The sequence below is a fragment of the Heterocephalus glaber genome, unplaced genomic scaffold, assembly GCF_053883595.1.
Source record: "Heterocephalus glaber isolate CG9 unplaced genomic scaffold, H.glaber_assembly_v1.0 deba00001523, whole genome shotgun sequence".
Taxonomy (NCBI): domain Eukaryota; kingdom Metazoa; phylum Chordata; class Mammalia; order Rodentia; family Bathyergidae; genus Heterocephalus; species Heterocephalus glaber.
The window spans coordinates 31,819,778-31,839,219 of NW_028258327.1; the positions used below are offsets into that span (position 1 = coordinate 31,819,778).

At 36.4% G+C, this 19,442-nt stretch overlaps 1 protein-coding gene across 6 annotated transcripts in view; it reads left to right on the forward strand.

Moving 5' to 3' along the window:
• Map3k4 (mitogen-activated protein kinase kinase kinase 4) overlaps positions 1 to 19,442 on the forward strand; it is a 114,100-nt gene that overhangs the window by 24,867 nt on the left and 69,791 nt on the right. For all 6 annotated transcript variants that reach the window (XR_015441581.1, XM_004868994.3, XM_013067161.3 and 3 more), the window contains exon 2: positions 9,877 to 10,067. Coding sequence is in view for 5 of the 6 variants with exons in the window: in XM_004868994.3 (XP_004869051.1) it covers positions 9,877 to 10,067 (191 nt within the window). In the remaining variant the exon portion in view is untranslated. The remainder of the gene's footprint in view (positions 1 to 9,876; positions 10,068 to 19,442) is intronic.

The window sequence follows — 19,442 nt, forward strand, 5'->3', positions numbered from 1 at the left end:
TGGCAGAAATCAGTAACCCAGGGAAAATGCCCATTCTTTTTTCTTAATTTGAATAAAAGCCAGACTAGATCTCCTAGGCCTGAATTTAGATTCAACGTTGTATCCAGGCCAATACCTTCATTTATAGGTGAGCAAATTTTGACTTAAGAGTGGTTAGAGATGTGAGTGCTAGAACTGACCAGAGGAGAAGCTCCCTGAACTACCAGTCCATCTTCTTTTCAGTCCCTCACACTATTTCTCTAGCTAGTGGAGACCTCTTCCACAGGTTGTGCTGCACTGTGTCTGCCACTGAGAGGGTGGAACTGTTGTCCTGTCCTAGGATGTGTGGTGGTGAGGTGATGATGGGAGAGGCTTTGACTTTGGAGTTAGAGCAGGACTGTAGTTCTGGCATACACACTTTCATGCTGAGCGCTAGCTAAGTTACCTCAGTAGCCCTTTCCCTACCCAGTGACCCATGAATTGTGCCAGCTCCTGCAGGGTCCTTGGATCTCATTCGGCAACATGAACAGAGTGCTAGGGTACCTAGTAGTTAACAGACCTTTGATGATGAGTGCCTTGCATCATCAGCAAGAGTAATCTTTTGTCTGGGGATTTAGCTCAGTGGTTCCACTGCCTGCCTCGAAAGCGCAAGGTCCTGAGTTCAGTCCCTGGAATGGAAAAAAAAAAAAAAATCTTCTGGGCTAGTCCTTCCCTAAATGGCTCCATCAATTTCTAGTAAAGATTGAGCTTATTTATATATGCTGTATACCATAGTGCCTGGCAGATGGTCAGTACTCACTGATACTAGCAATTAAACTGTTACAATAAAAATTATTTATTACCATGTAAAAATTATAAAGCTGGTTAAAAATATAAATTCAGTTTGTTTTTGTATTTGATGTTATTTCATTGGCTTTGACCATTGCTTTTTGACTCTTCATATTTTTCTCTCTCCCTGCTTTTATCAAAAAAGAATGGTGGAATTTAGCACAGTAGCTCTCAGCCTTCTACCATAAATGTACCACCTTTATAATTTAGACTGTCCTTTTAATACCTATTTTATTATTTACTTTTTTCTTTAAAAAAATTCCTTTTTAAGGAAATTATATTTATTTTAAAACAAAACATTATCATGATGGTAAGTTTGGAAAACCTAAATAATTTTTCCATAAATACCTAAAGATAAATGTCTTACTGCACATATGCCTCCTAAAGGCCTTTAAATATCATATTCTGAAGAGCTAGCTGCGCACATGGCTTTCCATCAGGCTGACCCAGAGCCATGAGTCAGCAGTTTGAGGTTAGCTTCTTCACCCAGCTCATGGATGTGGAGGGGTTACTTGTCTATGAACATAAAGAGCAGAGCTGGTTTAGATGGGAACAAAATGCACTGTTTATGATAGCTGCTCAGACTGTTTATGGCACTGATCCGTGGATCAGATGCTCTTGTAATGTTTTAAAATAAATGTTTCTGAGCCCTTTGCTAGACATTTTGAATTTCTAGTCAAAGATTCTGAAATCTGTATTAACAAGAAAGTTGGGGAATCTTTTGGGAGTCATTGCTTTAAATGACATTTTCTTTCCTACCATTCAGAAATTTTTTTTATAATCATTAAGTATCAGTTGTATTTATGAAGAATTGGTTAAATTTATAATTATTTTCATGTTTTAATTTAGTCTTGGCTCTTTGTCTTTTTTACTTGTATAGTTATACCAAATTTATTCATGGAGCTGTTTCATGTAATGCCATTCAGTTGATTTAATTAAACTATATACATATTTATTAATACATTTTTGCAGTCCATAATAATTGTATTTGTCATAGGGAGTTGGCACTTGAACAAAACATATCTTAATTCTTTTTTTGTCCCCTGCCCCTCCCATCTCTTCCTGTTCCTTCCAACTTTTGGTCCCCTTCCCATTTGCAAAAGCTGTTTCCATTTTCTTTCTTCAATTCTTTTTTTTCCCATTCGTTTTTCCTCCCCCTTTCTCCCCTTTCCCCTCCCTCCATCTCTTGTTCCTCCTCCCATTTGAAAAAAAAAAAAATCTTCGTACTTGCTATTGTCTATCTTTTTGTTTTTTACGGGGTCTTTTTTGGTAGCAGGTATCGAACTTGGGTCCTTGTGCTTGCAGGGCAGGCAGCGTTATTGTCTATCTTTTGTTTTGCTCCTCATTTATATTTTTGGGGGGGTTCTCATATAAGAGAAACCATGTGATATTTTATTTTTTATTTTTTTGGTACTGGGGATTGATCTCAGGACCTTGAGCTTGCGAGGCAGGCGGCGGAACCACTGAGCTAAATCCCCGGCCTGAAACCATGTGATATTTAAGCTTGTGGGTCTGATTTATTTCTCTTAATATTATGGTCTCAAGGTGCATAGTTTATAATACCTCAATCTTGGAAACAGTCTATATGCCTGTCAACAGACGAATGAATAAAGAAAATGTGGTATTCATGCACAGTGGAGTACTACTCTGCCATAAAGATAAACTTCAGGCATTTATAGGTAAACTTTTAAACTTTTAATTTCAGAATAGTTTTAGATTTAGAGATAGTTGCAAAGATAGTACAGAGAATTGCTATTATGTCTTATGCCTAGTTTTCTCTAGTGTTAGTCTGACATTATTGTGTACATTTGTCAGAACTAATGATGCAGTATTGACATATTATTATTGCCTAAACAGGGTGCCTTATTCAGATGTCATCTGTTTTCCCCTAATACAGTTTCTTTAACTATTCCCAGATTGCATCCAGATGCCACATGAGTAATATCTTACTAAGTCTCTTTGCTTTTGCAATTTCTCAGACTTTCTTTGTTTTGGGTGACTTTGTTATTTGAAGCACTGGCCAACTATTTTGTAGAATATCCCTCAATTTGTGTTTGTCTGGTGTTTTTCTCACGATTTCACCGAGGTTATGGGTTTTTGGGAGGCAGACCACAGAGGCAATGTTCTTCTTATCATATGGAATCAAAAGCATGAGCTGCCAGCATGAGTCAGCACTGATGATGTTGGCCTTGATTACCTACCTACCTGTCTGATGTAGAGTTTGTCAAATATCTCCTCTATAAAATTATTCTTTTCCTCTTTCTTTACCTCTTGGAAGTAAGTCATTGAGAGGGCAGCTTAAAACTTAATGGCAGAGAGTGAAACTCCACCTCCTTGAGAGGGAAATATAAGTTATCTGGATTTTTTTTTCTGTACAAATTCATGGTATAAAACATTTTTCTACAAATAAGTTCAGTTTTGAGTAAGAAAATTTTTTAATCTTCTCATTTTTAAGGAGACTTGTTCAGAGATCACAGTTCATTCTTTGCTACCTTTAAAGTTTTAAGCATTTGTGGCTCTTTAAATTGGCTAATGTTTTGTATGCCAGTGGCACAATCCCCCTTTGTTTTTCCTCCCAGCTTTGACATAATGTTTGTTTTATCTTCTGCATTTCCCCACCATAACCCCATAGTTTTCTGTAGTTACACCTAAAACAACCTTTTAAATGAATTGTTGCTTTTCTGTTGCTTTCTTTTGAATATTTTTGGTTGGCATTTCATTGTAGAATAAATCTGCAGTGATATTGCGAGAGTGATGATGTTCACTTTTTGTATTTCAGGGACATACACCCACCTGAGCTCCCTGCCACACTGCCCCGGTATAAGCAAATACACCTAAGAAGAGTTTTTCAGGCAATTTTGATTTTCTTCTTGCTAGTTTGTACACATGACCTGGTATTTATTCTCAGTTTTAGATGAAAATATAGATAAATTCACAGTTTTTGGAGTTGTTAAATCAGGTAAAAAAATAAAGCACATCCCTGTTTTAAAGTAAGCAGTAGTTTGTAACAAAATTGCAAAAGTAATAATTATGTTTATCTTTTTATGCATAACATTTGTCTTTTGTTGTATAATGAGTATTGGAATGCCTGAAGCTTCTGTTTTCCTAGTCTTCTCAGAGAGTCTTCTGTTCAAAAAGTGAAGAATAATTAGTATTGAGTTTTTTAGAGCATTGTGTTAGGTTTATGTGGTTTTATAAGAGATCTGAAAGCCTCATCTGAAAATATTTTTATAAAGCTTTAATTTTTATTTATGATGATAAAGTTTATCTATATGAGATGATTTGTCTCTTCTGTATATTGTTTTTTACCTTCATGCATTCTGTTTAGTTCTTCTTAAAGACTGATAAAATCTGTTTATATAAACTGAGTGAAACACAGGATTTATACTAGAAGAAATAAATCAGGCAGTCCTAATCAACTCATCTGTCTTTCCAAGAACTGACCCTGTCTAGGTCATTTCTTTTATAAAACATAACCAGTTGATGCTCACACCATCATGAGTGATTTATGGCTACTTAATAGAATAGCCATGATTTTCTGTTCCTATCATCTGAACTCTATGCTTATCTAGATTTCCTGCTTTGTTCCTACATCTGTACTGTATAGGTTTATTCTACTGTTTAATTTGTAATCTCATAATTTAATAGACTTATACAAATCTGTGTAGCTTCTACATAAACTAATTTGAAATGCTTTGCAAAGTCTCAGTATAGGTGAGTTGTATGCCAAAAAATTGCCATCAATTTAGTGGTAGAAGAGAACTGTTAGTTGTAGGAAGAAAAATCATAAAAATGCAGAAAAATTGCCCCACATAATATTTAAATTCTTATTCTAGTTTAAAGAAATAGAAAATGGAAATTACAGACACTGCATTATACATTTGATATGCCACAAAGTTGGCTTGACACTTTCATCAACTACAAGACAGGGCTGCAGCTCTCATCAAAGTAGTGATCAATTAGTTAAAACTTTCATGGATTTAAATTAAGTAAAAACAGGGCCAGGGATTTAGCTCAGTGGCACTGCACCTGCCTTGCAAACGCAAGGTCCTGAGTTTGATCCCCAGTACCGAAAAAAAAAATTAAGTGAAAACAAAATGTTACATAAGGTTTGTATATGTGGTAGTTATTTATTACAATTTAATGAACCATACCAAAGCTTAATGGCTTTAAATAAAAACTATTTATCTCTTATGGTACTAAGTGATTTGTCTTCTTCTTGTGGTGTTGGCTTTGGAACTGGGACGACTGGAAGATCTAAAATAGCTTTGCTCTCAGGCTAGCAAGTTGGTGCTGGCTATTAGCTGGGAGCTCAACTAGAAAGATTTAGCTACCCTCTCCTTTCAGCCTCTCCACCTAGCTGGGTTGGGCTTTTTCCATTGTGACTAGTTTCTCCCATGGTACAGAGTAGGCTTCATTAAGGTTTAGGCCCAGTATTGGCCCACTATCACTTTTGCTGAATTCCATTATTTAAAGCAGCCACTGTGTCATCACAAATTCAAGAGGAGATGGTAATACATAGATATGACAGTCAAGAGGCCAGGATCATCAAAGGCCACCAAAGTAACAGCCACCACAGTATATTTAAATTTTTATTGGTATATTTCACTTTTATTGCTTTTAATACCTGTATATACATTTTAATTAACTGGCCAACTGCATGTCCAGAGGGATTGGACCAGTAGACATTGTAATGAAAATGTTTGTAAGAAAACATGTAATTCTTGACTTAAAAAATTGTATTCTTACTAATAAATTGGGAGCATAGGAATTTCAGTCCATGTTAATCTGACTCCAAAACAATGATTGCTTATACCATACCCCATTGCTACCTTTTTGGTCAGTATAGTCTTTTGACATCTAGGGTTATAGTATCACTTATGCAATACTGTTGCCAGAAATTATCTTTAATTCTTGGAACCTTTAAAAAAATGCATTCTAAAAAATGAAATGTGATTGTATCTTTTTTTTTTTTTTTTTTTGGTGACTGTATCTTAATAGGATTTGGATGATGATTAAATCTAAAGTTTCAAAAATAAAATTATTTAACTCATGAATTTGTTCATCAATAGGTAGTTATTGCCACATAATCTGTCAGGGACTGTTTTGGGCACTGGAAGAAACTGTGGTTAAGAGGGCAGCTTGCATGGAACCTCAGTTGTAGTTGAGATAGTAATAAAACCATTTACTTTAAAAAATCTACCTTTGTCTAAAAAAGATGAATTTTGGTTAAAAAAAAAATCTAAGTATCTATCCTGAAAAGCGCTCAAGGTGAGCTAGGTTTGCAGAGACCCTGTGCCTGGAATCAATGCAAAAGTTACATAGTAATAGCCGAGTGAGCTGAGATTTGACAGTTCAGTTGGAGGTTAGCTAATGAATGTTCAACTGTTGTCTGGTAGTAAAGATCAACTAATTTATGAGTATATTGGCTCTTGAAATTTGAACCATTCATCTTCAAACTCAATTTAGCTCCCTTTAAGTTTTGAGAGCCAAACAACTCTACAGATTTTTAATAAAGGAAACCCCAAATCCACTCCCTTTGTCCCTGCCTCTTGTCCATCTCCCCCAATATCAGAAATTTCTGTTGAATTACTATATAATAGAGAATAGAGCGATGGGAAAGTGGAGGTAGAGAAAAGAACCTCATACAAGTGAATAATGAACTTCATAAGGGAATAAAATACCTCTTTATTTCTAAGGATGTTGCTAAAGAACTTTTAATGAATTAAAACAAAAACAAAACCAAAAAAAACCTAAAGGCTTTTGCAGGAACCACAGATGTTTTTGAACTTATCTAATATACCCTAATGTAACTTCTTTTTACAGATGAGCTATTATAGGCACCATTTGGTTTACCTAATACGTCAGAGCAGAGCTATTTAACTCTTAAGTTATTTGAATGTTTGTCTTGTTTGCTTTCTACACATTTCTCATTTAAAAACTACACAAACTCCCTTGGACTGAGTTCAAGACATAATTCCTTCAGCCAGATTCTAGTGCAAAGTGAATGGTACTTAGGCAGGGTTTTATGTTAAAAGAGTGAACACTGTTTTATTTGACTGCCAGAAGTTTAGCACCAGAAAGACAGTTCACATTTGTATATTTTTAAATACAAGTAAGGCATATGTTTCAAGGGAGGTGATGTAGACCTCGTACTACTTTCCTCATCCAAAATAATTGGTATCTGTGTAAACATTCTGAGTCAGTCAACTGACCACATTAGCTCATCTCACATGAGCTATTACAGAATGAGGTTTTGAATGTTTATGGTTAGTTAATTGAAATGATGTGAGTTCTTTTGAACTTAACCACTAGTATTTATTTTCCTACATTTTGTATATAAACTTTTTAAAATAAAAAATAAACATTTACTTAATATCTTTCCCCCTAATATGTATAACTTTCAAGCTAAAGCTTCTAAACTGTTATTTTCTTTTGACTGTTTTTAAGATTTTTTTCATTACTCATTTTCAGCAATTTTGTTTGTCATATGCATACTTAAAAATGAGTAGCCTTCTTCATAGTTCTCTTGCTTGAAATTCACTGAGCTTGTTGGCTCTATGAATTTAAGGTTTTCTTCATATATAAAAATTGTACAGCCCTTTTTTCAGACTTTTTTTTTATGTGCCTCCTTTCTCTTGTTTTGGACTCCGGTAACACGTATGTTAGATTGCTTAATGTTGTCCCACTAGTGCTGAGGCTCTGTCCTACTCCCCAGTCTTTTTCTCTTGGATTCATTTTGGATTGTTTGTATTGCTATATCTTCAGATACACTGGTGCTTTCTTGTACCACATCTAATCTGCTGTTATTTCAGTCAGAATATTTTTCATTCAGGTATATCTGGAGTCATTTCCGGTCTGTATATGTTGGCTTTTCTCCTTCTTTGGATCATATTTTCTTTGTGTCTTTGGTAATTTTTGATAGGATGGCAGACATTTTGAATTGTATTTATTGGGTGTTGGACTTTTTAAAAAATCCTTTAAATAAAGTTGGATTTTTTTCTAACATTTAATTGTTACTGTTATTTGGATGGAATGTAAACCAATAATGTTTCCAATTAGAGTGAGTACCATCTTGACTAAGTTAAGTAAATTTTAAGAAAGTACAAAATGTGTAGTTTCACCATGGAGTAATGCCTGTCATAAAATTCATGTTAATTATAAGTAGAGCCTGGTAGCACCACATGACATTTTTCCTAACTCATTTTCTGTGATGCATAATGAGTAAGAAAGGATGAAATGTATTATGCTGTCTTATTTTGATGTTTATGACGGTACTTATCTTCATTTCATTGTGCTTCTGTTTATTGTCAATGTGAAATTATATAGACATATCTTAGCTGTTGTAAGAGATGGCAGATTTGGAAATAAGAGATTGCCAGCTTCTGTAGAATTAGTACAAGTATTTGTTCTACTTTTATTTAAGGAGTACAGCCACCTGAATAGGTAGCTGCATTTAAACCTTATTTCTAATTTTTGAGTAGTTTAGCTTGTTTTAGTTAGCTTCTGGGACATGTAACTTGCATGTCTTACTTGTGTGCACATATATTTGGGAGTGTGTAGGTGCATGATAAAGTATCTAAAACAGTCTTTAAAAAGTACAGTAATTTAAAAAATCAGTCTTCGGGGCTGGGGATGTAGCTTAGCGGCATAGCGCCTGACTGGCAAGCTCGAGGTCCTGAGTTCAATTCCTGGTACCAAAAAACCCAAAAAAGTCTTTGACCTCTCAAATATTTTTTTAAAAATAAATTTTAGTGATGTAAATTTGTGTAGTTCTGCAGAATTTCTATTTTTCAGAAGATAATTATTTTCTAAAGTTTTGTGTAGTTTAAGAATAGTATCATATATCTTATAGTGGGGTTTTTTTCATGGTTTTGAATTAGCTTTGGTTTTATGACAAGGTATAAAATGTCAGGAAGGAAACTGCTGGATATAGTATGGAGTTATATTCATAAAATATGAACTATATTTCATAAAGCATATTCAGGATTAGGTACACTATGATGATATACAATTTGGGAAGAATTTCATGATTGATTCCTTCTAGCTCATTGTTTCAGAATTGTATTTGCCCTCTGTTTCTATGACTAAATTTTTAAAAATTAATTTTATGGTACATTTTAGATGTACATAATGATAATATCCTATGATTAAATTTTATTTTACTAATTTTTCAAAAATAGAACTTTATTGCAATAGTGATGTTATTTGTGAAACTAGCTGGAGATAGAGAATTGATAGGCAATATTTTCAAAGAAAAAGTTAATGAAGAGTTAGTTGCATTTTGAAAGTGAAAAGTGATTTATTCTTCTTTCACAGCATCCTCAATCCCTGCACTGAGCTCTACTGTGCACTGTGGCCCCCCTTCCAGGTTTTTAATTGTGTTAAAATACACATTAGCATAAAATTTACTGTCTTAAACATTTTAAGTGTCTGTCTTAAACGTTTTAAGTGCCCAGTGTTGTTAGGTAGATATGTAATGTCTATTCTATTAGAGTCTTAGAAAAATTGACCCGCCAAACTTTTTGTGTCAGTCCTGTGTGCTTTTCTGCTTGGGTCATAATGAAATGTTCTTGTTCTGCTTCTGCCCTGTCTTTGCCCTTGTGGTGGTGGTGCTGGTGTGGTGATGAGGCTCTGAAGTTTGGGGCAGGACTGAATGTGCCTGTCATCAGTTAAGCTTGTCAGCAGCTAATACATAAATCCGTTTTTTGTACTGTCTGATTTGAATCTTTTAGTCCTCTATTGTTTTTTCCCCTTAATCTTTACTTTTTTTGTTGTAAACTTCACTTGATTTAAAAATAGGTCTATATACTTTAGAAACAGCATATCAGTTCTACCCAGTTATATTCCTGTTCAGAGTAAGAGTGGCAGCAATCACTGTCATTTTTATCTTTTCTTTACCTCTCTTTTTTTCTACAACCAGTATTCTTGCTCCTTTGGAAAAAAAGTTCTGCTGAAGATACATACAAGAAAAGTCTTACAAAGAGTTCTTTAAAAAATTAAGTAATTTGACTTTGAATTTTAACTCACATAATATGTTGCTGAATGTTTACTTATTGTCTTTCATAGGCAAGAGTGCATATTGGGAGATTCAGCTTGCAAGAGTCCTGAGTCAGATCCAGAGTATTTTTCTGATGAAACAAATACAGAAAATCTTTACAGCACTTCTCCCCCCAGCACTCCTCGCCAGATGAAACGGATGTCAGCCAAACACCAGAGGAATAATGTAGGGAGGCCAGCCAGTCGATCTAATCTGAAAGGTGAGTCTTATACTTAAAAAGATATACATGAAAGGACATGACAGTTTTGGTACATAATCTTTGTATGACATGTAGCTGTTAATTAATCCTTTCTATAGTAATGTTTGTAATTCCTTTCATTTTAAATTTGATTTTAGTGCTGCGTTTAAATTTCGTTAATTTTTGAATCATTACCTTTAGTGATACTGTTAATAGAGAAGACAAGTTATAATCCAGATAGAAAGGTTTGTCCTGTGTTATGTCAGTGATGTGAGGCATTTGAAGATGTGAAAGAGGCAAGTGCTTTCTATTATACTAACTCAACATGGCAGTATATGGGATAGATGGCCCTCTCTTACTATTTCAGGATTCTGTCTGGCCAGAAATGGTATATTGGGGATTTGGGAAGAGACAGAGTCAGGCTTTCTTCTCTGGATTCCCTAGGTAGCCTGAAACCTCTGTCATCTGCCAGTGATTCACAGTGCTTCCGTCAGTGTGTAGGGCTGTCTTTCTTGCCAAGCAGCCACTGGATGGTACCCCACATCTTGTAACCATGGACAAAACCTGTTTTCTGCCTTTGTCTTTGTGTAGGATCCCAATGCCCAGTTAGCATCTTGCTCATGGAAGCTGAGAATATGGCTGTTTCTGTTTCTTACTCCCTTTTAGTAGGTCCTAATGCCTCTTTTTTGAGGTAAGTGAATTAAATCATGTTGATCTGGTGCTTCGTTGTGTCCTACATATGGCTGGGAACCTTAGGTTACTGTTTAGAGTTTCCCTGTAGCAAACCACTTGCCCTAAAGCAGATCCCATAGTTTTCTGGGACTCATCCACCTATTACTGCACAAGATGAGGATTTTGTTTTTTATCTCATCTGAGAAATTTCTCTGTTGACCTCAAGCTCATTCCCATGTCTCCCTTTCCTTAGCCAGGTTTTTTTGTTGAACTTTGGTCAATTTCCTCTCCATACAGATTTTTTTAGTACATTGATCTCTCAAGGTTGTAGGTTGGCTTGTTCGTTCTGCATTCCCATTGGTGCCTTTCCTAAAGAAGGGAAGAGGCAAGAGAGATGGGTTTCAGTGTACTTCTGCTTGAGCAAGTCTTATCCAAGAAAGAATTCCTAGCCAGCAAAAAGTCTTTCTTCTACACAGATTTTCCCACAGTGGATGATTTTAAAATTTTCTTTTAAAACTTTACTTGCTGTAAGATGTTAAATATCTTACTTACATACTCAATTGGAAACCAGTAGTTTACCATTGTAGTTTGTCATCTTGAATGAAAGTCAGCTCTTGCCCATTTTTTCAAAGAAATTTCTCAAATGGCTACTGGACTTTCTTACCTAAAATAGATACCAGGAAAGTACTATCTACTGGTATACTAGTTAATAAATACTTGCTTTATGTTGGTAAAATCACTTGTTGATCTATACTGTTTTAGAACAGTAAAGAGCACAGTTTTCCTATTACATAGATTAAGAAACTGAGGGCTGGGTGTATAAAGTAACTTTTGAATGCCAGAAGTCTTGAGCAAGTGGAAGGACTGTTTTCACTACTGGTTCTTGTGATACTCAATTTGAACTTTTTCCTAGTACAGGCAGCAGGGAGTAAGCTTGTCTGAAGGCAGTATAGTACCTGAGCTGAATATACCATCTTCACTAATCAGGTGACCAGACACCAGGCATTTTTGAGCTCTTGCTGTTCTTCTGGGCTGTGTGGGTGATAGAGGGAAGAGGGAAAGTTGTCACTTTCCCTTCTCAACTTCCTTTGTTTCATAAAATATTAGAGCTGGAATTTTAGATCTAGAAGGAATCTGAAACTACTTAAATGCCTGTTACTTCTCAGATGAAGAAGCTAATCCTTACAGAAAACTAAATTTATAGCTATTTAATAGCAGACTAATAACACCTTAATAACCCCTTTTTCTTATCACAAAAAGTTATATTTGTTGGGCAAAATTTAAACAATACAGACAAAAAAGAAAAGAATCACCCATAAACCCAATATATAAAAATAATTTCTTTTTTTTTTTTTGGTACCGGGGATCAAACTCGGGACCTCATGTTTGCGATGCAAGTGGCGAAACCATTGAGCTGAATCCCTGGCCATAAAAATAATTTCTTTTACCATCTTAGCTGTGGTCTCTTTACTTGTGTTATGGCTTGTGTCTAGATGTCCCCCTAAATCCTCATACACTCATAGGTGGGGCTTTTGGAAGATGGTTGAATCATGGGTGTGTGATACTGGGATTAAAAGTGTGTGCTACTAGTTTAGTCCACTGATTGGATTAATATAGTTCTAAATGTGGCTGAATGGATTTACTAAAGAGGGAAGCCCTACCCTGGGTACGGGTGCCACCAACCAATAAATAGGCTTGTAGCCTGGATGAAACATAAAGGGAAGGGGAGACTCACTGCTGCTGCCTTCTACCTGCTGTACCATGGAGTGTTTGTCTTCTGCCATACCCCTCTGCCATGCCACTCTGCATTGGAGCCAGCTGAGTATGGACTGAAACCTCTACAAACTGAGATGAAATAAATCTTTAGATTGTGAGTATTGGGTATTTTGTCCCAGCAAGGAAAAGTAACTTAAGTCAGCTTGCCTGTATTTTTGTTGTCATACTATATTTACTATTTGATGACTGGCTTCTTTTTTTTATTTAATGTTTTATGAACTTCTTATGTCACAGAATGACTTGTTCTCTTAATTTCAGTGGCTCTTATATCATTTACCTATCTAGCAGCATCTTTGTGGTTGTCATTCATACTGTGTACTCGTGACTGTGCTTAGCACTTCAAAAGATTATCTTTCAGATATGATAATTCAGTGAGATGTGCGTCCTATGTAATATTCATTTTACATTTGAGGAAACCTGGCTCAGAGTGTTTCTAGGGTTTTCACTTTTAAATATCTCAGCCATGGATGTATCAGAAAGTAGCTTCACATGTTTCCCCTCCAGTGAATTATTTCTTACCAGATTCTTATTCATGAATACCTAGAAGTGATGGAAATGACGTATGCATGTTGGACAGTTGGACCATTTTAATGTTTTGGTAAAATGGTATTTGTTGGTGGGGATTTAGCTCAGTGGCACCGGGCCTGCCTTGCAAGTGTAAGGTCCTGAGTTCGATCCTCGGTACCAAAAAAAAAATGGTATTTGTATTATGATGGTAAAATAGTCCTCGAGAACTTATTTGCTCTCAGAATTTAGCAGCATAAAGTACACACATGATTGCCAGGTGGCTTGGATTCCAACCTGGGCCTCCCACAGTCTGGATATGCAACCTCTGTGTCTCATTCACTTTATCTGTAAAATAATCTGACTTACTGTAGTGTATAGTGAGGTTACATATCCTGTAAATGTGACCTACCATTGTTATTATTGCAAACTACTGATTTACCCCAATACTACTTTTTCCTTAAAGTAAAATTAAATCTTAAAATAAAATTAAATATTACAGTGCTCTTACAGTCCTATTAATTTGTGCCTCTGTTTTCAGGACACTGAGCCTTAGATTAAGTGATTAATGTAGCTACTTTGCCTGTGACTATCCTGCTGGGACTACGTATTTCCTTCTGTTTCTTCCTTATGTTTTTTTCTTTTTCTCATCATAGATGCAGTACTGTAGTTTTTTGTTGTTGCTAAATCCTTTTTCTTTTTCCCTCTTTTCTTCCTTCCTTCTCTTGTTCCCCTTCTCTTTTCTTCTTCCACTATCTGTCCTTACTCCCTTTTCATCCTTTCCTCCATCTCTTCTACCCTTATTTCTCTTTCATTCCTTCTATTGAATCAAAATCCGTGTGACTCCATAAGCATGTGCTATTTTAGATGATGAATAGGACCTAGTTCTATCTCTAGTTGAGAAGACACAAATAACAGGGAGCACACCCTGGTGTGGCAGGGCTGGGATGGAGGCTACTGAGGATGCACACAGGACAGGGTATTGAGGAGACCAGGGTTGGGAAGACTTCTGGAACAAGTGACATTTGTGCTATGACCTCAAGGCTGAGTCAGAGAGACCGAGATTTCATACTAGCATATGATTCATAATAATAAATTGGTCCCTTGGTATTTTGAAGAGCTTTTTAGAATTAATTAGATTGGTCAGATTTATTCTCAAAGCTTTCCAAGCAAATGTGAACTGGCACATTCTTTCTCATTGCAACAAGCAAAGGGTGTCTGAATCATACTGTTAACTTTAAGGCTACATTCAAAGTTGGACTCCCCTTTTTTTTTTTTTTTTAGTACTGGGGATCAAACTTGGGACCTTGTGCTTGCAAGGCAGGCGCTGGAACCACTGAGCTAAATCCCCGGCCTGGACCCCCTTTTTAACAAATAATCATTGTTAATATTTACATTATTCTGGTTGTCTACTGCCATGTCACAAACCACCTTGAAACTTTGTGGGGTGAAAGTGCAGTCATTTATTGCTCACAGTTATGTAGTTCAGGTATTTAGGCAGGCCACAGGTCATCTCTGCTCTCTGATGTCTGGAGCAGCTCCACTGGCTGGCACTGCTGCCCTTGCTTGACGGGGGCCCCAAACCTGAGCCTTCAGTCCCTCCCAATATGGTCTCTTCTGTGACCCATTCATCTAAGGTGTCTCCTTCATTCCTTGTCTGAAACTGGCCTGAGTGGCAAGAACTGCATTCTTTACATGTGGCCTTCCACAGCTGGCCTGGGCTTCTGCATGCTATCCTGGTCCCTGGGAAATTAGCCTTATGTGATAGCTGACTTTTCTCAGATCAAGTCTTTAAGAGACCAAGCTGGAAGTTGCAAGACTTCTGTGACTTGGCCTCAGGAGTCAGGCAGCATCACTTCTGCTACATTCTTTTAGTGTCATAGCACTGGCCACATGCAGTGTGGGAGCATACTACACAGAGTAGTAGTATTAGGAAGTTGGTTCATTGGCTGTCTGGGGAGGCTTTGCTTAGATGCCTTCGTAGTAAAGCTTTTGGAATTCGTATCCTGTCAATTGAACTGTCTTTGCTTTCTTCATCTGCTTTCCCTCATAACTGCAAAAAATATCAGGAGCCTCTCTGAGGAAATGCAAGACATGAAAAGGTAACTGAGGGGACTGTTCAAAGGAGATTTAACTGGTAAATCTGTGTGTGTGGGTGTGGGTGGGTGTGGGTGTGATTTAAGTGTTGGCAGACAATGTTCTGAACTGAATATGTGGATAATCTTGAAATATTACAATATAGGCTCAGAGTAGCTACTAATGCTATAGGCTTACTTTTTAATAATTGTAAAATCAGATCTTGAGAAGATTTGTAGCTGTAATTGTCGTACATATGTGAGATTAGAACATTGACTAATTAAAATTATTTGATGGAATTATAATAGGGATGAGTTTCTACAAACTTTTTCAGTAACATATTGGACTAGTAAATATACACACAGGAGAAATTAGAGATAAAACCCTGGTACTCAGAAGAGCACCTGTATAATAGAAAGCTCTTTGTTTTGTAAAGATGTGATATACACCATAATATGGTATGGAGTTTACAACATCGTTTTAGAACATCCAATATAGAACATTCAACTTTTTGACTTAGCAATAGGTAGAGCCTATTCTGTGTATGCACATTTAAACTGTGGTGTTCTTTGATAACTATAACTACTTTCCTTATAAGGTATTTCCGTATTTTTAAATAAACACTACTGTTGTAGAAAACATCTTGGTTCATATATCTTTGTATATACTTGGAATATCTGTAGACTAGATATCTAGCGGTAGAATTAGGTTCTCAAATACAGTCTGTGACCCAAAAAAATGTTAAGAAGCAGACCTAGATAATATTTGCTACACATTTAACAAGGTTCTCTTCTCACAACAGCTTGTCTGTTATGTGTTACACTTAAAGGATTAAGGTATCAGATGCATAGCTAATTCAGAATCACGACATCCCTTCCTATTAGTCGAGAACAGAGACAGTATCTCAGCTTGAGCCTTGTATACTAGCTTTACAGAAAACCAACTTTAAAAGCTCATAAATGTCAGCACATTTGCCTTGTGAGAATAGTTTTTAGCCCTTTGTGCAGGTAGTGGTAGAAGGGCAGCTTCGGCACTTACTCCATAACTCACTGACTGAGTGCTGATTCAGTGCTGCTGGGAGGGATTCTGCAGGTGGAAGTCATGTCCCTAACTTGATGATGTTAAGTCAATGAAAGGAGATCATACTTGGTGAGCTAACCTAACCAAAAGCAGGGGAGTTCCTTGGAGTAGAAGGCAAAGCAGTCATGGCCCGAGTAATAAGTGCAAGAAGGCTGTGGTGCGAACCAGAGCTGGAAATTCAGAGTGGTGTCCAGCCAGGAAAACAGAGGACCAGTTTCAACTTCAGCAGCAGAATTGTACACGTGAATTCACTTTCCTGGGATCCAACCAGGCCATTTGCAAAGGCCCCTCCCCATCATCCACATACCAGGATCCCATTGTGAGACAGAGCTGTAGGGAATACCTGCAGGTAGTGAGCCAGCATCTCCAGGCCTGGTCACATTCTTCTAGGTGTGTACTCCAGCTTCAAGTGGGATCTCTGGGACAGCCAGTCACACTACAAGTTGTGCAGGGATCCAAGTTCAGTGCCTTATATGATCCTCCAGGGCTGGGAGTCCACACCTGAGTGTTCGAGGAGAGCTGACCAGTGGAAACTGTGGCTTCACTTCAGTGGTAGATGTCTGTGGTGGCAGATGGACAGAGGCTACACAAACCCAGACATGGCAGACAGATGTTTTCAGGGAAAGTTCAAGACCTTCTTTTAATTTATTTTATTTTATTTTTTTTAATTTTTTTTTCCAAGACCTTCTTTTAAAGGGCTTCTGTGGGATTAATGCACCCCTACTCACATATTTTATTTATATATATGTACACTAATCTTCCCATTGTTAGCAAGCATCTCAAGGGGGTGTATATATATTGATACACTTGAGTCTTTTTGGTAACAGTAGTGAAATTAGTGGTGCTAATTTTTTAATATAATACTGCTATAAAATTGAGCTGGTAAAAATGATTATAAATCAGATTGTTTGTAAAATTAGAAAAATGTTTATTGCCAACCAGACCAAATTTAAGTCCATATTTCACTCTTTAGTCTAAACCCTGCCTGATCTCCAGGTTTTCACTTACGTTTCCAGGCTACCCATATACAGACTCTTGTTCTAGCCATACTCTTCTTTTCTGCCTCTGTCTTTTCATGCTCCTTTTCTTTACTGGTTTAAAATACTTATTTTCTCTCTTTCCTTGTTACTTTTTTTTTTTTTTTTTTTTTTTGAAACAGGGTCTCAGTATTCCAGGCTGGCCTTGAACTCACCTGTAGCCTAGGCTGCCCTCGAACTTACTGTGATCCTCCTGCTTAGCCTCCCAAGTCCTGGAATTATAGGCATGCACCAGCACACCAGGATCCTTGTAACCCTTATTTAAGCTGAAACCATTCTTTGAGTCAAGTACTTGCTCTTACTTTAAGTCTTGACAGACTAATTAGCTCACAGTAATCTGCTTTTTATGGCACTTGGCGTCTTAGCCTTTCCTTGGTCAATCACTACTGACTTGGGAGTAACTTTGATAAGTGTGTATGGATGATGGAATGACTCAAACATGGTTAGCATTCCAGTTACCATCTGCCTAACTATCTGTGTTCTGTGGTGATATAATGTTGTTATGAGGATTATTACAGTCTCTGTAAAGCCTTACCTAGAAAATGAGGGGAACTGGATAAAGTAGTGTTTTCCTAAATGGGGTCCCATTCTAGCTATGTTGATTTGGAGACAGTGGAAGGGCGCCCAGGAATATGCATGTTAGCAGGACCTAAGTGATTCTTAAAATATGCAGAAATTTGACATCCTTGGATAGATCTTTAAGCCCCTTCATGCTGCTAACATTGTTTGATATTGTAGGGCACTCTTGCTTTAATGATCATCTAACATTAACAGGTAAAGATCATGTATCCTTATGCTTTCTCACTTGAGAACTCAAAGCCAGTATTTTGAATTTTGGACAATACATATATAAGAACGTAGGAATTACAAGGACTTTATTAAAAATACATTTTATAGATATTCCAAGGAACCATTTCCAAATGTGGATGGAGGGAATTCAATTGATTATATCTGTTTAAACATGAACCATATAGTTTGTTATTGACTGCTTTTAGTTTATTTACAAAGTTACTTTTAAACACTTTTCGTGTGTTCTGATTTGTCAGGAATTATTAGCAGTTGACTGGAAGAAAAAGTATTGCAGAGGTTTGCTTTCATTGACTACAGAAGTCAAACCATTTAATTTATAAGCACTTGAGAGATCAGGTGTTCTATTTGTCTTAATTGATGATGAATTAGTTTTGTAGTAGTTCTGTAATTAAAACTTGGAACAAAACATTCTTTAACTCCTGTACTTTTTTTTTTTTTTTGAGCTAATGAACTTGAATCCTATTCTTCTCTTCTTTTTTTCCCATTAAGTTTAGTGATACATTTTCGGTATAAAATACAGTTACATTCATCATTGGGATCTTGTACCTTTACATGAGTATCTTGGTTCTTATTTTTTTCCCCTTCCCTTGCCCTCCCTTCAACCCCTCCACCCTTCCCTATTTGCAAAGGCCTTGTTTCCATTTTTTTTTCCTCTTTTCATATTTTTTCCTTTCCCTTTTTTCCCTTCCCGTACCCCTCCCAATTCCCCTGCTCTTTTAGACCTTTTCTTCCTGTTACACAATATCAGTTATACATTTTTAAAATTACAATATTAAGATCTAGGAGACATTACCACAGATTTTACAGAATTTAAAAGGATATGGAAAGCATATTACAAAAATCGTTTTTGAAATAAATTTGACAACTTCTAAGAAGTACCTGGGAAGACAAATTAATGAAACTAACTCTGGAGGAAATATAAAATTTGAATAGCACCTATTAAAGAAAGTATATTCCTAGCTTGAAAACCTACCTATATGACAACAGCAGGCTCATGAACATTTTAACTAATAAATTATATCAAACAATTAAAGCAGAAAAAGGAAGGAACACTTCTCCCCTCATTTTAGGAACTCAACATTGTGCTAATTCTAAAACCGGATAAAGATAATAGAAGAAAAAAGTATGAACATGGATAGAAATTTGTTTAACAAAACAAACTATTGGAAGTCAGATCTGGCAGGATGTAGAAAGTGGTTTTGTTATAGGGATGGCAGTGTTGGTTTAGCATTGGAAGATCCACCCCCATAAGTCATCATTTAAACAGAGGAAAGAAAAAGCCATATGATCCTGTCACTAGTTGGAGAAAAAAGTATTGGACTAAATTCTACAGCTGTTCATGGTAAAAGCTATCAGGAGATTAGAAGTAGAACAGAACCTTCTCAACAGATTAAAGACATGTACTCTATACTTCCAGCAAGAATGCCTTATGTAAATGGAG